This window comes from Geotrypetes seraphini, chromosome 4, assembly GCF_902459505.1.
Source record: "Geotrypetes seraphini chromosome 4, aGeoSer1.1, whole genome shotgun sequence".
NCBI lineage: Eukaryota > Metazoa > Chordata > Amphibia > Gymnophiona > Dermophiidae > Geotrypetes > Geotrypetes seraphini.
The window spans coordinates 251,441,103-251,467,672 of NC_047087.1; the positions used below are offsets into that span (position 1 = coordinate 251,441,103).

At 42.1% G+C, this 26,570-nt stretch overlaps 1 protein-coding gene across 6 annotated transcripts in view; it reads left to right on the forward strand.

Moving 5' to 3' along the window:
- Window positions 1–26,570, forward strand: part of PCDH15 (protocadherin related 15) — a 2,123,136-nt gene that overhangs the window by 1,295,591 nt on the left and 800,975 nt on the right. For all 6 annotated transcript variants that reach the window (XM_033941002.1, XM_033941006.1, XM_033941004.1 and 3 more), the window contains one exon: window positions 22,013–22,123. In XM_033941002.1, the coding sequence (XP_033796893.1) occupies window positions 22,013–22,123 (111 nt within the window). The remainder of the gene's footprint in view (window positions 1–22,012; window positions 22,124–26,570) is intronic.

A 26,570-nucleotide genomic window follows, 5' to 3' on the forward strand; every position in this document is an offset into this window, starting at 1 on the left:
ACTTTCTTCCCCCCCCCCCCACCCAGACAACAGGCCCGGTCTGACAAACGTTCCTGCCCTGTGGCCGGCGACGTCTAAACTGCCTTCGTACAGCAGCCGGCTGCTGATGGTTGCCGTAAAGGTCGTCTCTGATGAAACTTCCGGCTGTGTCAGAGACTGCTGTAAGAAGGTAATTTAGACTCACGGCCACGAAGGTAAGAGGCAGGGAGGGAGAAAGGGAGCTGTTTCAAATTCACCGCTGAATTTTCCGGACCTGGCCGGCTGTGCACCCCCTAAGCCTGCATCCGGGGTGGACCGTCCCCCCCTTGGTACACCACTGGCAGTGCCTAAACTGTAGGTGCCGCTCAGTTGTAAATCAACTACTAGGTGCCGTTTGTAGAATCCTGCCTAGCAGCGCAAAGGTGTGCTTAGGTGTCACTAGGCATCCTAGAGATAGGCGCCAGTATATTAAGCCAGGTTTTTCCTGCCCTAACTTTCTGGCACCTAACTTGGACACCTAGTGATGCCTAAGTAAACCACGCCACTCACACAAATTCAAATTGGTACCAATTAGCACCCAATTATTGGCAATAGTTGGCTCCTTAACCAAATTAGTTGGGTGCACATTGTGGATCAGCACCCAAATGTCAGCATCCAGATGTTTTTTTGTTTTCTTGTCAATTGTTTCAGCCCCTGATGCAGCCCTTATGAAGGCAAAATATGGCCATGTTGGACTTTTAATTATTTATGTATCTATGATTTTATATGGTGAATAAATTCAGCATTGGTAATTTTACAAATTTTTTTTCATGCGTGTTCTAATACATTTTCATCTATTTATTTAAAATATGTACTATTGTATGCTTCATTCAAATGCAATTATTTCAATTAAAATTCACTGCTGGTTTAATTTGTATGTTTATACATGAAGACAGAAAATCAGTTCAACCCAAATGTGTTTAACATAATTACATGACTACACAACAGATTCCAAGGTAAATGCCAGGTGCAGTAACCACATCTTTGATTAGAACAAACAGAAAAAAATAACATGTCTGCTGTGATAAACGTACAAATGAAGCCATTACTCGGAAGCAGTATTATGATTTTCAAAAACACATCTTGGACATGAAAAAAAAAAAAAAATTCCACCTCTTTTACTAAGCCACAGTAGAGGTTTCTACTGTGGTCCAGAGTGCCAAATGCTCCGACACTGCTCATAGAAATTCTCAAAAAATGTTTAGAAAGTTTATTCAGTCTTAGAGAAGTTAAATCGCTCTGCCTAAATAGCTATGCATTTGAGGCATTCTTATTAGAATCAAAAAAATCTTTCTAATTGAGTTGGATCAAAAAATATTAAAGTCTTGACTTACTATCCTATCAGACATTTGCAAAGGAACCATGAAAAAAGTGGCTCCCAATACAAGAACCAAAGAAATAACCAAAATAAATAATTTCCTGTGTGGCTGAGTAACTTCAGTTGCATTGGGAAAAATCTGTACTTCTAATGATGAGAAAACCATGGTGCATTGTATTGGTTAATGAGCAGATTAAGTGCTTACTATGGTTGTGCAATACCATACATTTATGTATTTTCTAGCACTGTTCTGTGCAATTATTTTGTTTAAGAATGTTACTTCTACAGTATAAGAGGAGAATGTGGCACAATGGTTAATGCTACAGCCTCAACACTCTGTGGTTGTTGGTTCAAACCGTCACTGCTCCTTGTGACCCTGGGCAAGTCACTTAATCCCCATTGCCCCAGGTACATTATATAGATTATGAATCCACCAGGACAGACAGGAAAAAATGCTTGAGTACCTGAATAAATTCATGTAAACCATTCTGAGCTTCCCTGGGAGCAGCATGTATAACATAAAGTTCCGCCGACGGTCGACGGAACTTGGATGTTGTGACTTAGTCACAAAAAAACACCTAAAGTCACCAGAGAAGCACTGCAAACACATAAAACAGACCCCCCACACACTACCCCAGTGATTCCCGACCCTCCCATCCCCATAAAAATATTAATCACACCTTTAAAATTCAGCTTCCAGACCATCATCACCTGGCTGCCTGGCATAGGAAAGCCTAGTCGTCCAGCACAGACGCAGCTTAAATCATCTTGGGGGTGGGTTAGGGACTCATGGAAAGGAGGACCCATGCCCATAAGCCCCTGTAATCACTGCATTGATAATGAAACATGTGCACTCCCCTATACACCATGAAAACCCTTTTGTATTAGCATATAAGTGGCTCCTGCAGCCATAAGGGCTATTGGGGTGGTAGATAAGTGGGTCTAGGGGATTCTGGAGGTGGTTTAGGGGGCTCACCGTGACCTATATGGGAGCTATAGTGAGGAGAAGACATAGCACCCTTTTTGTGAAGTTCACAGCGGTGCCCTGTAAGGTACCCCACTATTAGGTGGCATGTCTGGGTGTTCAGTCCATCACTTTGCAGACCCCTCCCATGTCCAACAGGGCTTGTTCTATGGACGAAAAGTTAGATGAAAAAGTGGTATATAGATGGAAAATTTAGCGACTTGGACAATCAGATCTGCAGGATGTATAATTAGACAATCTTCAAAAGTAAAAAAAATTTTGGGCGTATTTTTCAAAAATGTGTCCTAGACTGTTTTTTACTTTGGACGACTTGCGAGATGGACGTAAACGGACTTAGACGTCCCTTTTGATTATGCCCCTCCACATGTTCTACTATGGTTTTGTTTTTTTTAATTCTTTATTCATTTTCAAACTTACAATAAGTATGATAATATTTCCAAACAAATTAACAATAACAATATCACTTAATAATCATCAATGGAACAAGTGATATACTTTTATCTCCCACCCTTCCCACACTTACCTATCAAATAATCAATACTTATACAATACATAACTATAAAATCCCCCCCCCTTTCCCTCACAATTGAACTTGTAAATTTAAGGGAAAAGAAAATTTCATCTTATCAGTACAATGGCTCCCAAACATCTTGAAATTTCTTGAAACTACCCCGCTGTATTGCCAGAAATCTCTCCATTTTATATATATTACATAAGGAATTCCACCAAAAATTATAATTTAATCTACTCCAGTTTTTCCAATTATACATAATATGTTGAATGGCAACACCAGTCATTATGAGTAATAATTTGTTATTGTTTGTAGAAATCTGACTTTTTGCTCTCATTGCCATACCAAATAGCACAGTATTATATGATAATGCCACTGGGTTATCTAATAAACAATTAATTTGGTCCCAAATTGATTTCCAGAAATTCATAATAAATGGACAATAGAATAATACATGATCTAAAGTCCCTGCTTCGAGATGACAGTGCCAGCATTTATTAGACTTAGAGCTATCCAATTTTGTAACCGAACAGGGGTCCATAACGCTCTATGTAACAGAAAAAAACAAGTTTGTCTCATAGATGCTGACACTGTACATCTCATCCTCCAAGACCAAATTCATGGCCATTGAGATGCAGTAATTTGATGCTTAATCTCAATGCTCCAAATGTCTCTAAGACCAGTGTTTAATTTCTTTTTAATAAGTCAATTTAATAATTTATACCACTGGGCGGCTTAGTGACCCAAGAAGTCTGTCTGAAAACTTAGGAACTCCATACTATAATGATTATTAAGGTTTTTCCAGTCAGAGAACCCCGCCTTAATGGCATGCTTCAGCTGAAACCATCTAAAACTTTCAGATCTATTAAGTCCATATTTATGTTGCAACTGTGAAAATTAAAGCATATTACCATTAGAAATAACATCATCTAATATACGTATTCCTGCAATCATCCAATGCTTCCAGACGAGCCTTTCTCCACCAATTTGAATCTTGGAGTTCACCCATAGATTGATTTGTAGATTTGTGAACTGGAATAGTTGTTAAATTACTTACATACTGCAATGTTTTCCATGTATCAGCTAAAATTTGGTTATTTTTACTGTAACTAGGCATTTTGATACTGAGCGCATGACAAAGGCTTAAAGGAGACATGAGTTGCCATTCTATCCACAACCAATCTGGGAGTTTTTCCATGAGCTCTGGGAGGACCCAATACATACTCTGGCGCAAAATATAGGCTTGATGATACCTATAAAAATTGAGAAAATTTACCCCTCCCTCTGAAATTGGTCTTTGTAAAGATACCAAAGCCACTCTAGGAGTTTTATCCCAACCAAATATATTTTATTAAACTAAACTAAACTAAACCTTAAGTTTATATACCGCGTCATCTCCACGGAAGTGGAGCTCGACACGGTTTACAGGGATTAAAAATAAAGAAGAGGAACTACAATGGAAGGAGGGAGAGGTGAAGTGAACAAGGACGGAGGAGGACGGAGGAGGTACATAGAATAGTGGAGAGGGAGGAAGTGGTTACATTTTGGTGAAAAGCCAGGTTTTCAGATGTTTTCTGAAATGTTGGAGGGAGGTCGAACTCCGAAGATGGGCCGTAAAGCTGTTCCACAACTCAGTGATCCTGAAGAGGAGGGAAGTACCGTGTTTTCCTGTATGGGAGATGCCAATTAGAGAAGGGAAGGATAGTTTGAATTTCTGAGTGGATCTGGAGGAGTGAGTGCTTGAGAGCCAAGATAGTGGGAAGAGGGGAGGGAGGATGCCGTGAAGAGATTTGAAGGTAAGACAAGCGCATTTGTAGCGAACCCTGAGGAAGACTGGGAGCCAGTGAAGCTTAGACAGAAGCGGGGAGACGTGGTCAAATTTGCCTTTTGCGAAGATTAATTTAGCTGCGGTGTTCTGAATCCGCTGAAGTCTGAGAAGATTTTTCTTTGTTAGGCTTAGAAAGATGGAGTTGCAGTAATCGAGTCGGGATAGAATGATGGATTGGACAAGGACGGCGAAATGTTGTTGGTGGAAGCAGGATCTAACTTTTCTTAGCATATGGAGATTGAAAAAGCATTTTTTTACTAGGGAGTTGATGTGGTCGTTAAAGGACAGTGTAGAGTCAATGATGATTCCCAGAACTTTACTAGAGTGCTCAAGCTGCAGATTGGTGCCAGAGGAAAGTGGGATGTGGGAGGGTAGCTGATCCAGTTTTGGGCCGAGCCAAAGTAGTTTTGTTTTGGCCTCATTTAGTTTCATTTGAACAGTGAGGGCCCAGGATTGTAGACTTGTTATACAGGATGAGATGTTAGCCGAGAGGTAGGTGAGGTTAGAGTCGGTTTCAATAAGGACGAGGATGTCGTCGGCGTAGGTGTAAAGTGTCTCCGAGGTGGAAAGTTGGAGGAGTTTCAGGGAGGACATATAGACATTGAAAAGAATCGGGGATAAGAATACTATTTAATTTTTTATAAAAGGACCCTTGAAAATATACCGGCAACATACCCATCTAATAACAAATTACAGGCAAAATCATTTTAATAGTTTGAACTCTCCCCCACCATGAAATATGTAGAGGATTCCATTGCTCACACAATTCTGTTATCTTCTGCATTAAAGATTTTTCATTAATTTTCATTGTCTCTCCCAGCATATTTTTAATCCAGATTCCTAAATACTTTAATCCTTCCTCTTTCCAAAGAAAGGGAAATGAATCAAATAAACCTTTTGTACAGTGGACATTAAGTAGAAGAATTTCCGATTTACTCCAGTTTATCTTGTATCCTGAAAATTTTCCAAATTCCTCAATCAGTTCAAGTAAAGAGGGAAGAGTTGTCTCAGGATTTCTCAAATAGAGCTATATATCATCCGCATAAGCAGAGACCTTATATTCCCGATCCTTATAGGGAATACCCTAAATCTCCTCTGCCTGTGAATAGCTAATAACAAGGGTTCCAATACAATATTAAAAAGTAGAGGAGATAAGGGACATCCTTGTTTAACCCTCCTCTGCAACCTAAAGCCATCTGAAAAATTATTATTAATATATAATTTAGCAACAGGGGAGCTATACAATGTTTGAACCATTTCTATAAATCCTGAATTGATACCAAACCACTACAACGCTTGATACATGAAGGTCCATTCAACACGATCAAAGGCCTTCTCTGCATCAAGGGACACAGAAAAAGCCGGATCATTTAAGTCTTTTGACAAATTCAACATATGTAATGCAAGCCTAGTGTTGTTAGAAGAATGTCTTTGAGCAACGAATCCTGTTTGATGCATTCCAATAATAAAAGGGAGAGTTTTAGCCAAACGCATAGCTAAAGTTTTAGCTAAAAGTTTTCCATCAACATTAATTAAAGAAATAGGCCTGTAATTTGAAACCAGTGTAGGATCTTTATTTGGCTTTGGCAAAACTATAGTTAATGATTCTGCCATGGTACCTGTAATACATCCTTTAGTTAATTGAGTCTGATATAAATTTAACAAATATGGTAATAGGGTAATTTGGAATGATTTATAGAACTCTACTGTAAAACCATCCCCACCTGGAGTGGATCCAACTCTAAGGGACTTCAATGCTGCTTGCAATTCTTTTACTGATATTGGCTTTTCTAAACTTTCTTTTATATGCTCAGGAATTTTCGGTCCTTTAATTAAATTTAAAAATTCCAATCCATCATTTACTTTATCTAAATAAGGCTCAGAAGAATACAGGTCTTTGTAGAAATCCAAAAATTGTTTTAAAATTGGTCCAATTTGAGAATATGTATTCCCTTTTTCATCTTTTATCGCCACTATTTTCGTTTTCCGTTTTTTTTTGCTTTTAGATAATTTGCCAATAATCTTCCCGCCTTATTTGAATTCCCATAATACAAAGCCTATTGAGAAAATAAATCTTTTATTATCAATTTAGAAGAAATCTCATTATATTTCCCTTCAGCTTTCAAAAGATCCTGTAATGTAGAGTATTCCCATTTATCAATTAATTTAGATTCCAGCATCTTTATATATTATTCTAATTTGGAAAATTGATTTTTAATTTGTTTTTTAATAAATGCCGAAAAAGAAATAATTTGGCCTCTCATGGTTGCCTTAAAAGCATCCCACAACGTTTCTGTTGAGATATCTTCCGTATTATTAATTAGAAAACAATCATTTAATTTTAATTGAATTTCCTCTATAAAATTTGGTTCTACAAGCAATGTATTATCGAATCTCCATACAGATCTGCTATCATCTTGATCAATTATTTTAATATTAATCCACATCGCACCTTGATCGGACAAAATAATTGGATCTATGGAGGCTTGTGTAACTTGTTGAACTAAAGCATTTGAAACAAATATATAATGTATTCTTGAAAATGATTTGTGGACATGGGAGCAAAATGAAAATTCCCGATCATTAAAATGAAATATCCACCATATATCTTGCAAATCACAATTTTGTGTCAAATTATCTAAAACTAATGATTTCATAACTCTGCTAGGATTTTTATCCAATAAAGGATCTATAACAGCATTAAAATCCCCTGCCACAACTAAATTAGAACAGCCAGTGGTAATAACAATGGTTGTAGAGATCTAAAAAATTCAATTTGATTCAAATTAGGTGCATATATATTGAAAAGTGCCAGGGTAGTATTTCCCATTATCATGTCTACATGTACACATCTTCCCAAAGGATCGGCCTTAATCATCTTAAATAAAGCATTACATTTTTTATTAATTAAAATTGCTACCCCTGCCTTTTTCCCTATAGCTGGGGCAAAAATCAATATTTTACCCAATCTGTTTCCAATTTCTTAGACTCTAAAGCTGATAGATGAGTCTCTTGAATGTAACATATATCTACATTCTGTTTTTAAAAAAAATAAAAGTGTTTTCTTCTTTTTTATAGAATGGTGGAGGCCATTAACATTTAGCGAATAAAATTTAAGCTCCATTAAGAAATTTATGTATTGAACACATAAATCTTCTCAAATATATTATCTTAATATAATTGTTCTTTATACCTTTCATCTCCCTTAAATTACTTTGTAAAACTTCCTTTAATTTCTTAATTACTAGTGTTTAAGCCCGTTACATTAATGGGTGCTAGAATATATGTCTGTCTGTCTTTGTTTCTTACTTTCTGTGTCTCTCCCTGCCCCTGCCTGTCTCTTCTTTTCTTTCTGTCTTTCTTCCGCCCGCTGTCTGTCCTTCTTTCTTTCTGGTTCTCTCTCTGGCACCCTCTGTCTATCTTTCTTTCTTTCTGTCTCTCTTCCTGCCTGCTGTCTTTCTGTGTGTCTGTCTTTCGTTCTAATGCGCTGCCTGCCTGCCTGTCTTTCTGTTTCTCCATGGCCCCCTTCTGTCTCCCCTCCCCAAAGCAAAGCAAGATTGCTCCCAGACCCCCTTTCCCTCTCCATCCCCTCCACTTCCCTGTGCAGCAGCAGCAGCATTTCCCTCCCACCCTTCCCTGTGCAGCAGCAGCATTTTCCTCCCCCCCACACGCAACCCTTTGCAGCAGCAGTATTTCCCGGCCTTCCCTGTGCAGAAGCAGCATTTCCCTCCACACAGCAGCATTTTCCCCCCCACACACACACTTCCCTGTGCAGAAACAGCATTTCCCACCCTTCCCTGTGCAACAACAGCATTTCCTGGCCTTCCCTGTGCAGAAGCAGCATTTCCCCCCACACACACTTCCCTGTGCAGAAGCATCATTTCCCCCCACACAGCAGCATTTCCCCCCCACACACACTTCCCTGTGCAGCAGCAGCATTTCCCACCCTTCCCTGTGCAACAGCAGCATTTCCTGGCCTTCCCTGTGTAGAAGCAGCATTTCCCCCCACACACACACTTCCCTGTGCAGAAGCAGCATTTCCCACCCTTCCCTGTGCAACAGCAGCATTTCCTGGCCTTCCCTGTGCAGAAGCAGCATTTCCCCCCCCCCACACACACACACACTTCCCCCCCCCCACACACACTTCCCTGTGCAACAGCAGAATTTCCTGGCCTTCCCTGTGCAGAAGCAGCATTTCCCCCCCACACACACACTTCCCTGTGCAGAAGCAGCATTTCCCCCCACACAGCAGCATTTTCCCCCCACACACACTTCCCTGTGCAGCAGCAGCATTTCCCACCCTTCCCTGTGCAACAGCAGCATTTCCTGGCCTTCCCTGTGTAGAAGCAGCATTTCCCCCCACACACACACTTCCCTGTGCAGAAGCAGCATTTCCCACCCTTCCCTGTGCAACAGCAGCATTTCCTGGCCTTCCCTGTGCAGAAGCAGCATTTCCCCCCCCCCACACACACACACACTTCCCCCCCCCCCACACACACTTCCCTGTGCAACAGCAGAATTTCCTGGCCTTCCCTGTGCAGAAGCAGCATTTCCCCCCCACACACACACTTCCCTGTGCAGAAGCAGCATTTCCCCCCACACAGCAGCATTTTCCCCCCACACACACTTCCCTGTGCAGCAGCATTTCCCACCCTTCCCTGTGCAACAGCAGCATTTCCTGGCCTTCCCTGTGCAGAAGCAGCATTTCACCCCCCCCCACCCACACACACTTCCCTGTGCAGAAGCAGCATTTCCCACCCTTCCCTGTGCAACAGCAGCATTTCCTGGCCTTCCCTGGGCAGAATCAGCATTTCCCCCACACTCACACACTGCTCTGTGCAGAAGCAGCATTTCCCGCCGCCCCCTTCCCAGCAGCCGCGTTTAAATGGAGAGAAAAGCACTACACCGCGCTACCGCTGACTTTGGTGTTTTCTATCCACTGCGGCCAACCCTAGCGGAAATAGGAAGTAGTCAGAGAGGGCGGGCCGCAGTGGACAGAAGACGGCAAAGCCAGCGTTAGCGCGGTGCAGCGCTTTTCTCAATTTAAACGCGGATGAAGCCCTGCCTTCCCCACAGGTTTAAAAAGAAAGGAACTTGAGAATAAGTAGTTTAAGGCTGCTGTGGCTATATTTAGGAGAGAGTTCTGCCTACACTACTTCCTCAGGGTAAGGTTCTTTTGTTTACAGAAACTGACAGACCCAGTTTGTGCAGCAGTTTCTGAGATGAGACAGTATGTCGAGATTTGCGGGACCATCAGATTTCCATGCGGCTGAATTGGTAATGAGGTTGCAGGATTCTGGCACTTCTTCCTCCTCGTTGGCTGTTTCAGTTTCCCACAATTTTTCTCCTGTGGGTTAGAACAATATGGCTGCAACTCTCTGCTGTATCAGAGTCCAGTTCCCAGTCGGATCTGTTGGCTGCTGCAGGGCTTCTTCATGGGAATCTTTGGCGGTGGTGGCTTTGGCGGTGAGTGAGGGCGGGAGGGGGGAGTCGCCGGCTGTGCTGTGCTGTGCTTTACTTTCCCGATCTGGCCGCTGTATACGCACTCTGACCACGGACCTACGGATCACAGATCACGCAGGTCTGAGTGCGCATGTGCGGCTAGCATTTTATTATATAGAATTATAATTCTATAATCCCAAAACCCCCTCCCTATTCCCTCCCATAATCCCACCCTTTCTATTTTGAAAAAACTTGAAGACATAAATTCAGACTAGCCCAACTACCCCTCCACCAAGCATCCTATTACATCAGATGAAAATATTATAGAGATTAATCCATCCATACATTTTCTTTTAACACTATAAATGATAAAAAATAATTAGTGTTCCATCTTATTTTCATAGAATTATACTTTAAACTATTTCCATAACCATGTATCAATATATTTACCCCTTAAACATAAAAAATACCTTACAATATTTCAATCAACCACACACTCAATCTAATCTGTATTTCATAAAAATTTAGTTTATTCGTTCATCCAATTCATATTAAATATGTTTTATATTAAATGTATATTTTCATAGTCATATTCATTTACTAATAACCATTTCTAAACTCTAAAGTCAGAAAAGTATACCAGAGAAAGAATCATAAGAGGATGAAGACCTATGCAGAACCACCAGGGGCAGTCCACCTAGATCATTCCAAATCTAAACAATGTACATGTATTCCACAGAAGTGTCTCAAAAGACAGCCAAGGTAAAATACAAATTCAGGTGGATATGTAATGTCAGCAAACTTCTGCAAGTCTAATAAGCACATCCCATAACCAGAGACATGCAGAATTCCTACAAACTCAGCCAGAGCCGCATAATGCTGCAAATAATAAGAACAGATTGTATATCACTTTTTCTGCGTGTGGCTATAATCAAAGCAGTATACATGTTTTAAATAGGTACTTACTTTGTACCTGGAGCAATGAAGTATTAAGTGACTTCCCCAGAGTCACAAAGAGCTGCAGTGGGAACTGAACTCACGACCTCAGGGTGCTGAGGCAGCTGCTCTAACCACTAGGTTGGTGTTCTGTTAGTGTTTACTTCCAATGTAAGGATCTGTAACAGTCTGACTTGTTCCTTTTCCCCCCCCCCCAATAGGAAGTATACTGGTGTTCTAGAGCAGTGGTTCCCAACCCTGTCCTGGAGGACCATCAGGCCAATCGGGTTTTCAGGCTAGCCCTAATGAATATGCATGAAAGAGATTTGCATATACTGGATGTGATAGGCATGCAAATCTGCTCCATGCATATTCATTAAGGCTATCCTGAAAACCCGATAGGTCTGGTGATCCTCCAGGACAGGGTTGGGAACCACTGTTCTAGAGGCTGCTGCCTTATTATAGATAGGGTTGTTTGACTCTGGTCCTGCTACCCACAAGCAGCAAGATCTGAAAGGCTTATGTGGCCACTGTAATTGTTTTGCTGGTAGATCCTAAATGGGGTGAGATTGCCAGTACCACTCTTGGTCATTTCAAGGCAATGGATGTTTTTAAATGTCTTGCCTAAGGCCACAAGAGGCTGCAATGGGATTTGAACTTGAGCCCTCTGATTTCTAGTCTATAGCTCTAACTATTAGGCTACTCCTCTACCCTGTCCTGGACATTGGTACTGCTTTATTATGACTGGTTTTCTACAGTTTGTAAATCTGGAATGTGTTTGTATTTTTCTGAAGTTGAAAGGTATTACGAGGACATTAATTGCTGTAGAATTGTGAGAGGCATATTAGCACAGAAATACATGTGCCTGCTGGTTGCCCTGGTTACCAGGACAAACATTCTGGTGACTGATGATGCCTTTCTTTGTCAGTTAGATGAGATAGTTTCTGCTGGGCAACTGTGTAGTGCAGTTTTGCTGTTCCTGAGGGAGAAGATTTTACTGGTAACTTCTGTAAAAGGAAAAAAAGTGTGTGACTGAAAACAGTTTAATAATTGGAGCTCCGTGGGATGTTTAGCTTCTAGTGAGTGTTTGATGCCAGGGTGCTTATTTTCAAATTGACCTTTAAACAGAGCATTTGGCTGATTAAAATAATAATAATTCTTAATATTGTTGGCTATAGCACTACTAAAGCATATTCTTTTTGAACTAATTGGCTTTATATTAAAAAAAAAAATTAAAAAATAACAGTCTGAAGGCAATTTGAGAATTTCTCTTTAAAAAATGAATTAGGATTTCTGAGTGGAAACTTCAGAATCTTTTTGAAACTCTAGTTATATCAAACTTGAAATATAACGGATAGTTGAGAAATTCACTATAAAAAGTGAATGAGAATTTCTAAGTGGATTCAGAATCTTTTTGGAAACACTAGCTACATTAGTACTTGAAAAATAACACATGGTATTTAACAGGATAACTGATGGTATCTAACCTGCATAATCCTGAGTTATTTTTAAGTCTGGAAGAACCCGTGTTCATGAATGTGGGTGGGCTAGTTTAGGGCTCTCTAATTAAGGGCTTCTTTTACAAAGGCGCATTAGGGTCTTAATGCACGGAATAGCACACGCTAAAATGCTGCACGCGCTAGCCGCTACCGCCTCCTCTTGAGCAGGTGGTAGTTTTTCAGTTAAAGTGCGCTTAATCCAGTGCGTGCGCTAAAAACGTTAGCGCACCCTTGTAAAAGGAGCCCTAACAGTTGGTGTTTTGGTTTTTTTTAAGCTAGAAAGAAAAGTAAATCACACCATCTATTATAAACTTGTTGGGATAAATATCTAAGGTTTTGCTTTATAGATTTGGTAGAGATAGGGTAGTGGGTACACACAGTGGCGTAACAAGGGGGGGTTTATTTGCCCCGGGTGCAGCCTTAGGAGGGTGCACAGCCGGCCAGGTCTGGAAAATGGTTGATCGCCAAGGCAAAGTGAGTCGATCGCGGAGCCCATCCCGGGCTCCGTGATAGACTCACTCTGCCTTGGGGATCTACCGGACCAATCAGACTTCCTCTCCCCGACGTCAATTCTGCCGTCGGAGAGAAAGTTTGGGTCAGCCAATCGCTGCCTGGCTGGGCAGAACTTCCTCTCCGACGGCAGAATTGACATCGGGGAGAGGAATGCTGGTCGGCCCGATGCAGGGAAGCATAGAGAGCTTGGGGCGGCCGCGGCTTTGAGGCCTGTTCCTCGATGGTGGCAGCAGTGGTTTGGTGAAGGGCAGGCAGGGAGAAAGAAAGAAAGGGGGCAGGCAGGCAGACAGAAGGGAAACAGAAAAAAAGAAAGGGGGCATGAAGAGAGAAAAAAGAAAGGGAGGCAGGGAGACAAGAAGAAAAAGTTGGGGGAGGGAATGAGGTCTGGAGGAGATGAAGCATAAAGGCTGAAAGAAGGGAAGAAAGATTGAATGCACAGTCAGAAGAAGAAAGTGCAACCAGAGACTCATGAAATCACCAGACAAGATAGGAAAAATGATTTTATTTTCAATTTAATGATCAAAATGTGTCTGAATTTATATCTGCTGTCTATATTTTGCACTATGGCCCCCTTTTACTAAACCGCGATAGCGGTTTTTAGTGCAGGGAGCCTATGAGCGTCGAGAGCAGCCCTGGGCATTCAGCGCAGCTCCCTGCCCTAAAAACTGCTATTGTGGTTTAGTAAAAAGGGAGGGGGGTATATTTGTCTATTTTTGTATGGTTGTTACTGAGGTGACAGTGCATAGAGTCATCTGCCTTGACTTCTTTGAAAAAAAACCAGAATAGGAATGATAATTAACATTTTCTCAGTGTACAGTGTGCTTTGTGTTTTTTTAAAAAATTTTATTGTTGGTAGATAATTTTGACTTGGTCATTTTAAAAGTAGCTCGCAAGCCCAAAAAGTGTTGGCACCCCTGAGCTAGAGCGTTGAAGCTGTGTGTGGCTGCCGTAAAGGACATCTCTGACACAACCGGAAGTTGCATCAGAGATGACCTTTACGGCAGCCATATGCAACTACAACGCTCCAGCTGCTGTAAGAAGGCAGTTTAGACATCACCAGCCACAGGGCAGGGAGGTTTGTCGGACTGGGCCTTTGTCTTGGGGGAAGGGGGGAGCGTTGCAGATCTTGTTGCCAAAATCAAAAAGGTGAGGAAGGGAGAAAGATGGGCCTGTGGTGGATGGAGAGATTGAGAGAAAAGAACAGATAATGAAAGTGGGTAGAAAGGGGAGAGAGAAGAGGTCAGATGATGGAAGTGGGGAGAAGGGAGAGCAAATGCTGAATGGAAGTTGAGAAAGAGAACACATACTAGATGGAAGGAGGGATAAAGAAAAAGGACATATGCTGGATGGGGGAAGAAGATAGAGTTAGTGAGATAGTGGAGGGGTGAAGGAAAGGGGTGGCATGCTGTGGGTAGACATAGTGAAAAGAGGGAAACTGAGGACTGCATAATAAGAAAGAATTTAATTTAGACGGAGGCAGAAAATAAAGAAGGGAGACCAGAGAAGGAAAGGGAAGAGAGAGAGGAGAGAGAGATGCCAGAGAACGGGGAAGGAGACAGAGATATCAGATCTGAGTGGAGGAAATGAGAAGAGAGGGATGCTAAAAATCACAAGGGGGAGGGAAAGAGAGATGAAAGGAGAAAGATGCCAGAACATGAGGGAACAGAGGGAAGATGATGGATGCCAGACCAAAGGGTGGAGGGGGGGGGTCTAGAGGAGAGATGGAAGGGGGAGACATACAGTTTCTGGAAGGGGCATAGAAGGAGAGAAGATGCCATATAGGTAGGGGCATAGAGATGGCAGACAGTGGATGGAAGGAAGACAGTAAAAAGAAGATGAGGAAAGCAGAAACTAGAGAAGACAAAGGTAGAACAAAAATTTTCTATTTATTTATTGCTTTAGGAGACATATGTCACTGTTTCTGTGGTGTTGCATTTTATGCAGAGTCCAGCTTCTTGCTGGTTCAATTTAACCTACAGAGATTGTCAGACGAGGTTAGTTTATTTTAAAAGTGAGTACTCTCAGTTGTAACTATACGTGAACAAACAGTTTTTGTTTAATAACATTTGGTCCAGTCTGAGAAATAGGTCACAGTTTGGCCACTGGAGCTCTATATGTACATATGATAGTTTTTTCTTTGAAGATGGTAACCCTAGTTCTGACAGTTGATTGTAGAGGGGTGGGAGAAGGATGCAACAATAGATATGGTAAGGAATTTGAGATGGGGCATGAGGGCAGGGCAATGGAAGAGCAGATGCAGGGCATGGACCAGGGCAGGAGTTGGGTGTTTTTGTCAAAAAGTTGGCAACCTACTCCAAAATGAGAAAGGGAACAAAGAAGAAGAGTCTGTGTGAGGCCTTTGATAAAGTAAAATGGCTGAGTCCTGACAGTTGTGGCAAATGGTTCTGCCATCCGTGTCAGCCACCAGCAACAGAAACACTACCAGCCTAAGGAAGCTGGCCACGGCAGCCTGCTGGAGAGTCTAATGCTCCTCTTAGCTGCCTTCATATGAACTTACACAGATAAGAAAATAAACCATCAGTTTTATTCTCCTATAGGCCTTGCCTGGCCTGGCCTGACCCAACCTGAACTGGCCCCCTCCCAGTGGCGTACCAAGGGGGGGGGCAGGGGGGGAGGTGCGCCCCGGGTGCCAGCTCTGAGGGGGTGCTCCCGGCCTTGCCGTTCAGTCCCCCCCCTACCCCCGAAGGACCGCTCGCCCCACTGACCTTCCAGCACCACCTATGAAGCAGCCCGCAGCAGGATCGCGACATCAGCGATCCCTGAGCTGCTTGGGCGCTGCTTCCTGCGCCGCGGTCCCGCCCCTCCTCTGACGTCAGAGAAGGGGCGGGACCGCGGCGCAGGAAGCAGTGCCTAAGCAGCGCAGGGATCGCTGACGTCGCGATCCTGCTGCGGCTGCTTCATAGGTGGTGCGGGGAGGCCAGGGGGGCGAGCGGTCCTTCGGGGTGGGTCGGGGCATCAGGCCTTCAGGGTGGGGCAGGCAGGCAGGCTTTCAAGGGGGAGGAGGGGTGACAGGCAGGCAGGCAGGCCTTCAAGGGGGTTCAGGCCTTCAAAGGGGGGGACAGGCAGGCCATCAAGGGGAGGTGCAGGTCTTCGGGGGGGGGGGGGGCAGGCCTACAAGGGGGTGGGACAGGCCTTAAAGGGGGGACAGGCCTTCAGGGGGGGTGCAGGCCTTCGGGGGGGGGGTGCCAACCTTCAAGAGGGTGCAGGCTTTCAAGGGGGGACAGGCCTTCAAGGGGGGGACAGGCCTTTGGGGGGGTGCAGACCTTCAAGGGGGTGCAGGCCTTCAAGGGGGGGACAGGCAGGCAGGCCTTCAAGGAGGGACAGGCCTTCAGGGGGGGTGCAGGCCTTCAAGGGGGGGGACAGGCCTTCAAGGGGGGGACAGGCAGGCAGACCTTCAAGGGGGGAGGGGGGGACAGGCCTTCGGGGGGTGCAGACCTTCAAGGGGGGGACAGGCAGACCTTTAAGGAGGGACAAGCCTTTGGGTGGGGGACCCTGGTTTAGAAGTACACAGAGGGAAGGGGGTGTTCAAAGAGACGTGCATATGCAAACTTTGGGGGGGGAAGAAATAATGGGTCTGAAAATAGAGGAGAGGGAGAGAGATGATGGACCATGGGATTTAGGGAGGGAAGGAACAGAAAGGGAGAGAAATTTGACACAAGGGATGGTATGGAGGAGAGATAGAGATACTGGATAGGAGGGTAATTGGGAAAAGAAAGGGAGAGATGGTGGACTCTGGGGTGGTGGGGAAGGAGGGAGTGATGCCGGATGAAAGGGTAGTTAAGAAAAGGTGGATCTGTGGAGGGAGATGAAAAAAGGAAAGATACCAGATTTCCTGGGGAGGGAAGGGAAATGGAAAGGGAGGACAGAGTTGGCAGATGGATGGTTAGCATGCAGAAAGAAGAAAGAAGGAGACCCTGGCAAGCAAGTTATCGGAAGAAAACCAGAGCCTTGGACCAACAAGATTTGAAATATAACCAGACAACAAAAGGTAGAAAAATTAATTTTATTTTCTGTTTTGTGATTATAATATGTCAGATTTGAAATGTGTATCCTGCCAGAGCCGGTGTTGGACTGCAAACGTGAGCTATGATTTAACAGAGAGAGGAAAATTCCTTTTTGTTTCTTTATTTTATTTACACTACAGCGCCAGTGTGGTTAGGAGAAGCCAAAGGGGGTGAAAAAGCTATAAAACCCACCAGGAGTTTTGAAAAAAATCACCCAACTGGGCAGGAAAATCGAATTGAAATTTTTTTTCCTGAATCTGGCAGCATTAGTTTGCGCTACTGTCTTAGACTTTAGGACCTGGGATTGGGGAGAGATGGCATACTCAGTACTTTATAATGCAAGTGAAACGAGGATTTGGTCAGACTTTTGAAGGGTCTGCAGAAAAAAATATTGTATAGGCCGGGGACATGAGACAGCAGGAAATGGGAACTTTTCTTCCTTCTATTTTTGTGAATGGAAAGGCTGAGGATGTCAGAGAGTTCAGTTAAAATATGTGCTTTATAAGAAAATATAATAATGTGTTTTATAAAGTTTATAGCATAGCTGGTCTACCCAGTGAGGTGTTCCTAGTGGTGGTGGTGGCAGCGTGTCAATGTGTTGAGAGGAAGAGGTGGTCTGGCAAATTCTGCTGAGCAAACTCCGGGCCCATTTCCACCCCCCAGTTAGTCCACTCCACTCAATTGGTTCACACACTGAGTGGGTCTTTGGGTGTTGTTTTGGGATCTCTTCCAGTGGTTTATCAGTATCTCCTTCTGGTCCAAGGAAGGAAACTTTGTTATCCTTAGCATTGACCTACAGAATATGTTTGTAATAGCGCTGCTTGTATGGCATTAGGCTATGTAGTGATCGAAAGAAAAAAACAGACCTTTGCACATTTTTGCACTATATGGTGGGTGTATGAGGAGATTCACATTTCCTGCACAGCTAAGTCCATGTGAAGTTACCTTGTGCTGTATTTGACATCTAGCAAGGTCTCTGTTTGAAAGGAAAGATCTAAACTTAAAAATGAAGTGGTCAGAAGTTATGTTAAAGCAGATAGTGTAGCTGGTTTTAAGAAAGATTTGGACAAATTCCTGGAGGAAAAGTCCATAATCTGTTATTAAGACATGGGGGAAGTGTCTGCTTGCCCTGGATCGGTAGCATGGAATGTTGCTACTCTTTGGGTTTTGACCAGGTATTAGTGTCCTGGATTGGCTACCATGAGAATGGGCTACTGGGCATGATGGACCATTGGTCTGACTCAGTTAGGCTATTCTTATGTTATGTTCTCTTCTGTAGGGGCCTTTGTTTACACTTTTTATTTTAATGTATTTTTTTTCTGGGAACTTATCAATGTTTTTTTTATAATGGAAGAGAATTAATGTGTGTGGGATGAGGGGGTAACTAATTTCTTCAGCTAAATAATTCAATCCACCTCAAACAGACATAGGAGAACTCACGCACCATTCACACACCCTCCAACCAAAAACGTCAAAAGAAAAAAACTGTTCGACAACCTCCTAGCCATTCCAGCTGCAACACTCGACCCCCAACTCTACAACCTATTGACCTCGACCACAAACTACAAAACCTTCAAAAAAGAAATAAAAACCCTTCTATTCAAAAAACACATAAAACTGAACTAACACAATCAGAACTGTCCCAAGCATCACCTGCAACTACTCCATATGTACTTCTGATGTCATGACAATTCAGACATTATTTATGTTATGTTTAGAATATAAGAAAATTTTCACTGCCTGTTTCTATTCTGACCATTTATTCCGTTTCATGGTCATTACAAAAAATATTTTTTTTTACATGGGGGGGGGGGTTGTAAAAAAATGATGGGCCCCGGGTGCCACCTACCCTAGGTACACCACTACCCCCACCTTCTTTTTTTCATTTTACAGTTTCTTCCTTTCATCCTTTCACCTGCAAGATTGGGTTCATTTATCTTATTCTTGACTTTTTAAGAGTCAGCTTCTTGTTTTGATGGAATCTGCAGTCCTATACCACATAATGTCAGTCAGTGTATAACTCTGAAGGATAGATTTTGGGAAGGTGGTAATGATACAGAGCTTTTTTTTTCACATCAATATAGAAGTCAAAAGGAAAAGAAGCAAATGTTATAGGTCAGTGTTTCTCAACTTCTTCAAGCCAAGTACCCCTTAGTCTAACAAATATCAACCGAGAACCCCTGCCCAAGCTCCACCCCAGACCCACCTAGGCTCTGTCCCCGACTCCACCCCCATAATAATAGTATTAATTGTAATGCAATTTCTTCCATCCATTTTTCATATACACACAATATAATCTTATTAATACATAATAGTAACCACAAAATTAAAAAAACACAAAGCAAATTGTACACAGAGAAAATGTTAATTATCATTTATATTCATTTTGTATTGTTTATTTTCAAAGAGGCATGGCAAATGACTTTAAAATATGCAATGTCACCCCAGTAACAACTATAGAAAAATACAGTGCAAAATATGGAGAGAAAATATACATTCTCAAAACTGACAAATATTGATCAGTACATTGAAAATAAAATCATTTTTTCTACCTTTGTTGTCTGGTGATTTCATGAATTTCTGGTAACAATTCCTTCTGACTGTGGATCATATCATATCTCCCCTGTCTCTCCTTTCCTCTAGGGTATACATATTCAGGGCTTCCAGTCTCTCCTCATACGTCTTCTGGCGCAAGCCTCCTATCATTTTCGTCGCCCTCCTCTGGAATGCCTCAAGTCTTCTTACATCTTTCGCCAGATACGGGGTCTCCAAAACTGAACACAATACTCCAAGAGGGGCCTCACCAATGACCTGTACAGGGGCATCAACACCTTCTTCCTTCTACTGACTACGCCTCTCTTTATACAGCCCAGCATCCTTCTGGCAGCAGCCACTGCCTTGTCACACTGTTTTTTCACCTTTAGATCTTTGGACACTATAACCCCAAGGTCCTTCTTCCCTTGATATGCATGGACGGGGAGAGGGACCTTGGGGTTATAGTGTCCGAAGATCTAAAGGCGAAAAAAAAAGATCTAAAGGCGAAAAAAAGATCTAAAGGCGAAAAACCCCTATTGGCACACACACACCATCCATCTGTCTTGAGAGATCCAGGCATCTCTCCCACCCCCTCTACTGCCATATCCAACATTTCTCCCTCTCTCATCCCTTAGATCATATGCAGCATTTTTCACCATTGCCCACCAGCCCCATGCCAATTTTTCCTTCTATCATCCCTCTCCAGCACAATGACACAACTTTCCCTCCCTCACTATGTCCAACATTCCTCCCCCTTGCATCCCTTTCAATCTGTCCCTCTTTTCTCTCTCCACCACCATATCCCACATTTGTCCCTCTCATCCTTTTATTTTACATGCATCTCTGCCTCACTCCTCTCTCTGCCCAATTTTCCTCTTTCTTCCTTTCCCCATGTGCACCATCTCTTTCCCTCACTCACACACTCATGTCCAACAATTCTCCCTTTCTATTCCCTCCCTCCTATATTACAAGTTAGTGCCCCCTTCCTCCTTCCCTTCTGTGCCCCATGTTCATGCTCCTCCCTTCTGTGTCAAGTTCATGCCCCCCTTGTCTTTCCTGGCTCCAGCCTTTATCCCAAAATTGTGCCCCTTCCATGTCCCAACTTGCTTCTTATCTCCCTTTCTCCCAGATCAGATCATGTCCCCTTAATTGTTCGAACTGCACTCTCTCTTTCTGTCTTCGGCAAAACTTGTTGGGGGGATGCAGAGAGCAGTTTTCATGTCGCATGTGGCTGTCCCACAAATTTTCCCTCTGACATCAGCTCTAACATTGGAGAGAAGGATTCCGGGTCAGCTACATGCAGCATGTGAACCGCTGCCTGTCCGTTTCCACCCCCCCTCCCGCTGAAGGAGGTAACTGGGGAAAAAAATCCCCCACTGACCCAGAAAGCTTTTCTCTGATGATCAGGAAGGAGGGATTCCTGGCAGTGGCTTCAGCAGAGGGGGGCGGGCAGGAAGGAGGGATCCCCAGCGGCAGCTTCGGCGGACAAGTGGGCAGGCAATATCCTCAGTAGCTGCCAGTTCCACGTATCTCCACCAAATAGCTTGCGTATCCTCAAGGGTATGCGTATCACATGTTGAGAAACACAGTTATAGTTGACTCTCAGAGAACAAGACGTGACATTGTTCAGCACAAACAGTGAGCACATTAACCTTGGTTAAGGGTACATATGAGGAGCTGCTGAAAAGTTCTCAGTCCAGCCAACAAAGTTGGGGCAGTCTCCATCAAGGGCTTTACTCTTAGTCCAGTGATTTTTAACTTTTTTCATTCCATCGGAAAAAATACAGAACAAAAAAAGTGGAAAATAGCTTTATTAAATATATAGCCCTTGATAGAGAATGCTCCAACTTTGTTGGGTAGGCTGAGACCCTTTCAGCGTCCTCTTGTTTTGCACTAATATTTAGAACAGGAGTGTCCAATCTCAGTCTTCAAAAACCTCAATCTAGTTGGGTTTCAGGATTTTTTCAATGACTATGCAAGAGATTATTTGCATGCACTGCCTCCATTGCAAATAGATGCAATATGTATGCAATGTCTCATACATTGCATACATATTGATTGATAGATCTCATACATATTCATTGTGGAAATCCTGAAAACTTGACTTGGAGAGGGTCGAGGTTGGTCACACGTGATTTAGCTCATCTGCTAAATCCCCTGCTATAAATGCCATCACACACCACTGAATCTAAAGTAATGTAGAGAAAGCTAATCAAAAGTGTAGATTAGAATGAATTCCCAGTGGACCCTTGAAGAAGCCTATACCACTTTGGGTGTATCTCTTCATAAAGGCAGTTATGTCTCAATAAATAAATATATCACATTAATGCAACATAGGAAAAATTATGATTTGCTATTTCTTCTATTTGAAAAAAAAAAATCTCTTATTTTGATTTTCTTAGACATCTAATCAGACCTTTGACATTCCTCTCACACTGTCTGGGGAAGTGGTTCTACGAAGAAGACTGAATTATGAAGAAAAAACACGCTATTTTGTCATCGTTCAAGCAAATGTAAGTACAGTACTCCTGCTCTCAGTTTTTTTTTTAAACATCAGAGACATTCAATAAAAAATGCCTTCATTAGAACTCTTTTCCTTTCTAATTCAATTATGTCAAATTATTTCCTGCTATCCTTCACAGTTTTTCTGGATATTTTGCACACTTTGACATGTAATTATTGCACACCACAAGCAAAGCACATTGCCTTTGGCAAAACGAATGAACTACTCATCAAGCACTTGTATAGATTCATGAAAAAAGCACCTATTGTTTTTATGGGTGCTCATTCTGACACAACTAGTGACACTAATTTGATCTGGTATGAATTGAATGGATGCATTTCAACTGCCCCATGGTTTTGTAATATTGCCATCTAAAACAAAGCTATTTTTCTTTCAGCTCACATTGTGTTAAGGGCTCTTGCAGTGTGGCAGGAAGTAGATACTCTAAATGAGACTAAAAGAGGAATTTAAGGTGTATCTAATATATCTGTCATGGGAAACGTCTTTAGGTGTCATTGGAGGTAATGGAAGTAGACCCTTTCTGTTTAATGAAATTTGCATTTCTAATCATAGTGATGGAAAGAACTGGCATCAAATATACTTCCCTGCATTGAGTTACAAAATCCAGTCTACATGGCGTGGGAGCTTAGCAACTGTGTGAAACCATTAGCCCCTGAGAGTACCTGTTTGTTCCTTGCTGCCTTGATCAACAAATCAATTAACATGTTCATTGACGAAGGCAGACAAAAATTACCTTAATTGGTTCACATTAGTGTAAAGAGAAGCTGCATTTTATTGAAACAAAGAACTGCAGAAGCCATAGGTGCCAACATTTCAAAATGTTTGGGGGAGAGGGGGAACACAATGCAAATTATCCCTTCTTGTATTTGGTGAAGGAATATGCTCAATATTGGGTGTGTTCAGCACCCACTGGCACCTCCAGAGCTAGTTCCTTTGCAGGAGTATTGATATGGAGCAGAATTTTAATGACACCTAACTAGGAGGTCGATGTTGTAGGGTTGCATTGTGGCCATGCACTGATGTTTGACACAAGGCTTCTAACACAAGCCTAATGCAAAATTTTAGCTCCCCCATGGAGTAAACCCTAATAAAAAAAAACATCTAAGTCCCCTTTTGGCCTAAGGCCTTAAACGTTGAAAGTAGAAGCAGGGAAAATGTCCATTATAAAAAAAACATCCAAAAGGAGGTTATTTTTTTATAATGGCCTGCCTCTACGTTCAGCTGTTTAAATGCCCAGACCACTACTACGTCTACACTAAAACCATATAATCAACCTTAAAAAAAGCCTAACTCCCAAACGCCCAAAACAAGAGCTTTTAGGCGAAGGAGGAGCCAGTCCTTTGCCTAAAAGCTGGATTCTGTAACCGGTGTCTGTCAAAAACAACACCGGTTACAGAATTCCTCCCCCCTACAATGATCGAGGCAAGAGGGAGCCCAAGCCCTCTTGCCCTGGTGATTCTCCAACCCCCGACAAAGATCGGGGCAAGAGGGAGCCCAAGCCCTCCTGCCCCATGGCACCCCCAACCCCCCGACACGATCGGGGCAGGAAGGAGCCCAAGCTCTCCTGCCCAGGTGAATCCCGCCCCCCCCCCCCAAACTAAGATATGGGCAGGAGGAATCCCAGGCCCTCTTGCCCTCGATGCAAGGGCCCCCCGAACCCCTGATCAACCCCCGCCAACCCGCAACCCCCCCACCGACCCCCCCCCACCCCACCCCCTCTCCCCATACCTTCATAATCGTTGGTTGGATGGATGGGTGCCAAGCCCGTCCGTCCGACAGGCCAGCCATCCGTTCAATGGCTGGTCTTAGGGCCTGATTGGTCCAGGCGGCTCAAATCCCGCCCACAGGTGGGGCCTATGAAAGGCTTTATACATGATTATCTCATGTGCAAAACCCTCTTTTCATCTGTGCACCCACAAAATTGTGCACAAAAGCTGTGCTAATCTAATGCTAACCCTGGATAAAGCTTAGTGCACTTCATTGCATTGGACCCCAGGTTAATGGTGTTTCAATTTTGATATGTTTTCACACACTTATGACACATTTAGTTATTTCTGTATCATCATCGATATTGTCTCAGCTCCATTACTTTCCTATTTCTACGCTGTCACTCATTTCCTCCCTTCAAGATTAACAAACTGTGCATGTTGTCATACATAACATAATATAACATACGTTTTTATTTATATACCGCACAAATGTCTTTCAGTTTAAGGTGATGAACAAAAAAAATACATCAAGGAAAATTGTTAGCATTGAAGACTGGTTGAGCCATACCACGGCACATAGATATTCCCTGTCTGTCCCAGATGGGATCATAATCTATGCTTAGTGGTCTAAACAGTAAATGGTAGGAGAAAAGAATAAAACAGTATTAAAATCGCAGAAAAGAATAGAAAAATGGAATATGAAAGACAATGATACTCACAGTGAAATCCATCTGAATCTGTATTTTAAAATCCATTATAAATGTTCTTTTCTTTTTTTTTTTTTTTATAAATCTTCATTTTTACATCTTATAACAAGTGTATCAATAAATGACAATTTAAATTGAATACATCACTTGAATCTTTATTATGTTTAACATTAAATCATAAAATTTAACCCCTCCCTCCCATCCCTACCATAACCTATACAATCACATATATCAAATACAATTTTCTTTCCTATTGATCTAAACATTTAATAAAATTCTAAAATCCCTCCCTCCCTCCTTGAAAATCACTCTGAATTAACTCCGCAGTTATTAGTAGTGGTATAGAAGCTTTCAGTAAAGATAAAAATGAAGATAAAGATAAATGACTCTATTTCTATGCCTTTACTCTCCCAGTCCTCTATAGCAGGAGAAGTGGCTTCATCTCTTGGGATGAGGTGGGGGTGGCAGATCTGGCCAAGACCCCTAATCATGGCTAGGACCCAACTATGTGCAAGCTGTTTAAACCTTCAGTGCTGATGGGGTTAATCACAGAATTTCTCCAAGACTTGAAGCTAGAGGCTTTTTAGTCTTCTGCCATGCAGTGCTCTCCACTGCCTTCTGCTCACTAAAGAAACCAGCAGTTAAACCATCTCCGCTAACTATACCCCTACCCTGATTATTTTGTGAACTCAGTTGAACAGGGACTGTCTCCTTTGTGACTTGGCATGTCTGGTAGTGATCTTAATAGTAGTAGTAGTAGTAAGGGGAAGCATGCTTAATTTTGAGAAGCTTTAGCTCTTTTACAAAAGCTCCTGAGAGGGGACAGGGGAGAGATTAATAAGCAGCTTGTGTGGTTGATTGCAAAATTCATTATTCATGTACTTTGAGAGTCACTAACCTGTGCTACTGTGCTATTGACTACATAATCCTGCAGTAAACTACAGTACAATAAAATGCCAGCTTTTACCACAACATATTAATAACTTTACAAACCTGTGCATGAAGTACTGCTTTAGATGCAGAAATGGATAAAAAATGTCTTGTTAATTAGAAGATAAAAAATCTCATTACCTATTTTCACTTCTATCTCAGTTCTAGATTGTAGTCTTCAATAGTGTACCTAAAAATCACAAAACATAATTTCTTTGTAATAAAATTTGTAAATAAATAATTATCATTTTTGCACATCTTCTCATTGCTTATATGTTTTATTTGCTGGTTGTGATTTATACTGTGCACGTGTTCTTTTCTACTTTGATATTTTACGAGTTGTTCATAGCAGGATAGTAAAACCAATTACAAAATTTCATTCCAGAACCTTATAATGTTAGAAACAATATTTTGAGGCACACCAGGGTACTTTTTTTTTATAGAGTACTATTCATGGCACTGTTAGAGGGAAAGTGCTTTTGCACACAGGTACGGATATTAAATGCTAGGAGTTATTTATAATATAACAGATCCATTCCTATTGCAATTAAAAAAGGGCTGGGTCTAATACCAGTACACATATTTATTTAAAACACACGCACATACATTACAGCTTTTAATATCAAACAGACTTTATTGGTAATTTTAAAAGGGAGTTTTCATGTGTTTATCCCAGTATTGTAACCCGCACTCTCAGGGCAATGTGTCCAGGACTGCGGGAACAAGGATTATGCCCTTGTGAGCCGCGGAAGGCTCCACAAGGAAGGGAAAAAGCAACTAGTTTAGAATAAGGATTTTGCCCATCAGTCAGGTAAGTGTTCATGAAAACCAGGACTGGATTTATTTGAGTTGCCAAACAGTGAAACCAAAAACATAAAAACAATTGTCAGGAATTTCAACCAAGCAATCCAGTCTTTTCAAATACAAAAGAAAAACTCAATTTCAATATCATATCCAATAAAGTTTCAAACTCAAATAGCAAAAAGGGCTCTGTATTTATGAGCCTCAGCTTCAAAGTTCTTTCAAAAAGAAAAAAAAAACTAACAGAAAGAAAACAGTCTCTTTCCTTTGATAGTATCTTTAGATCACC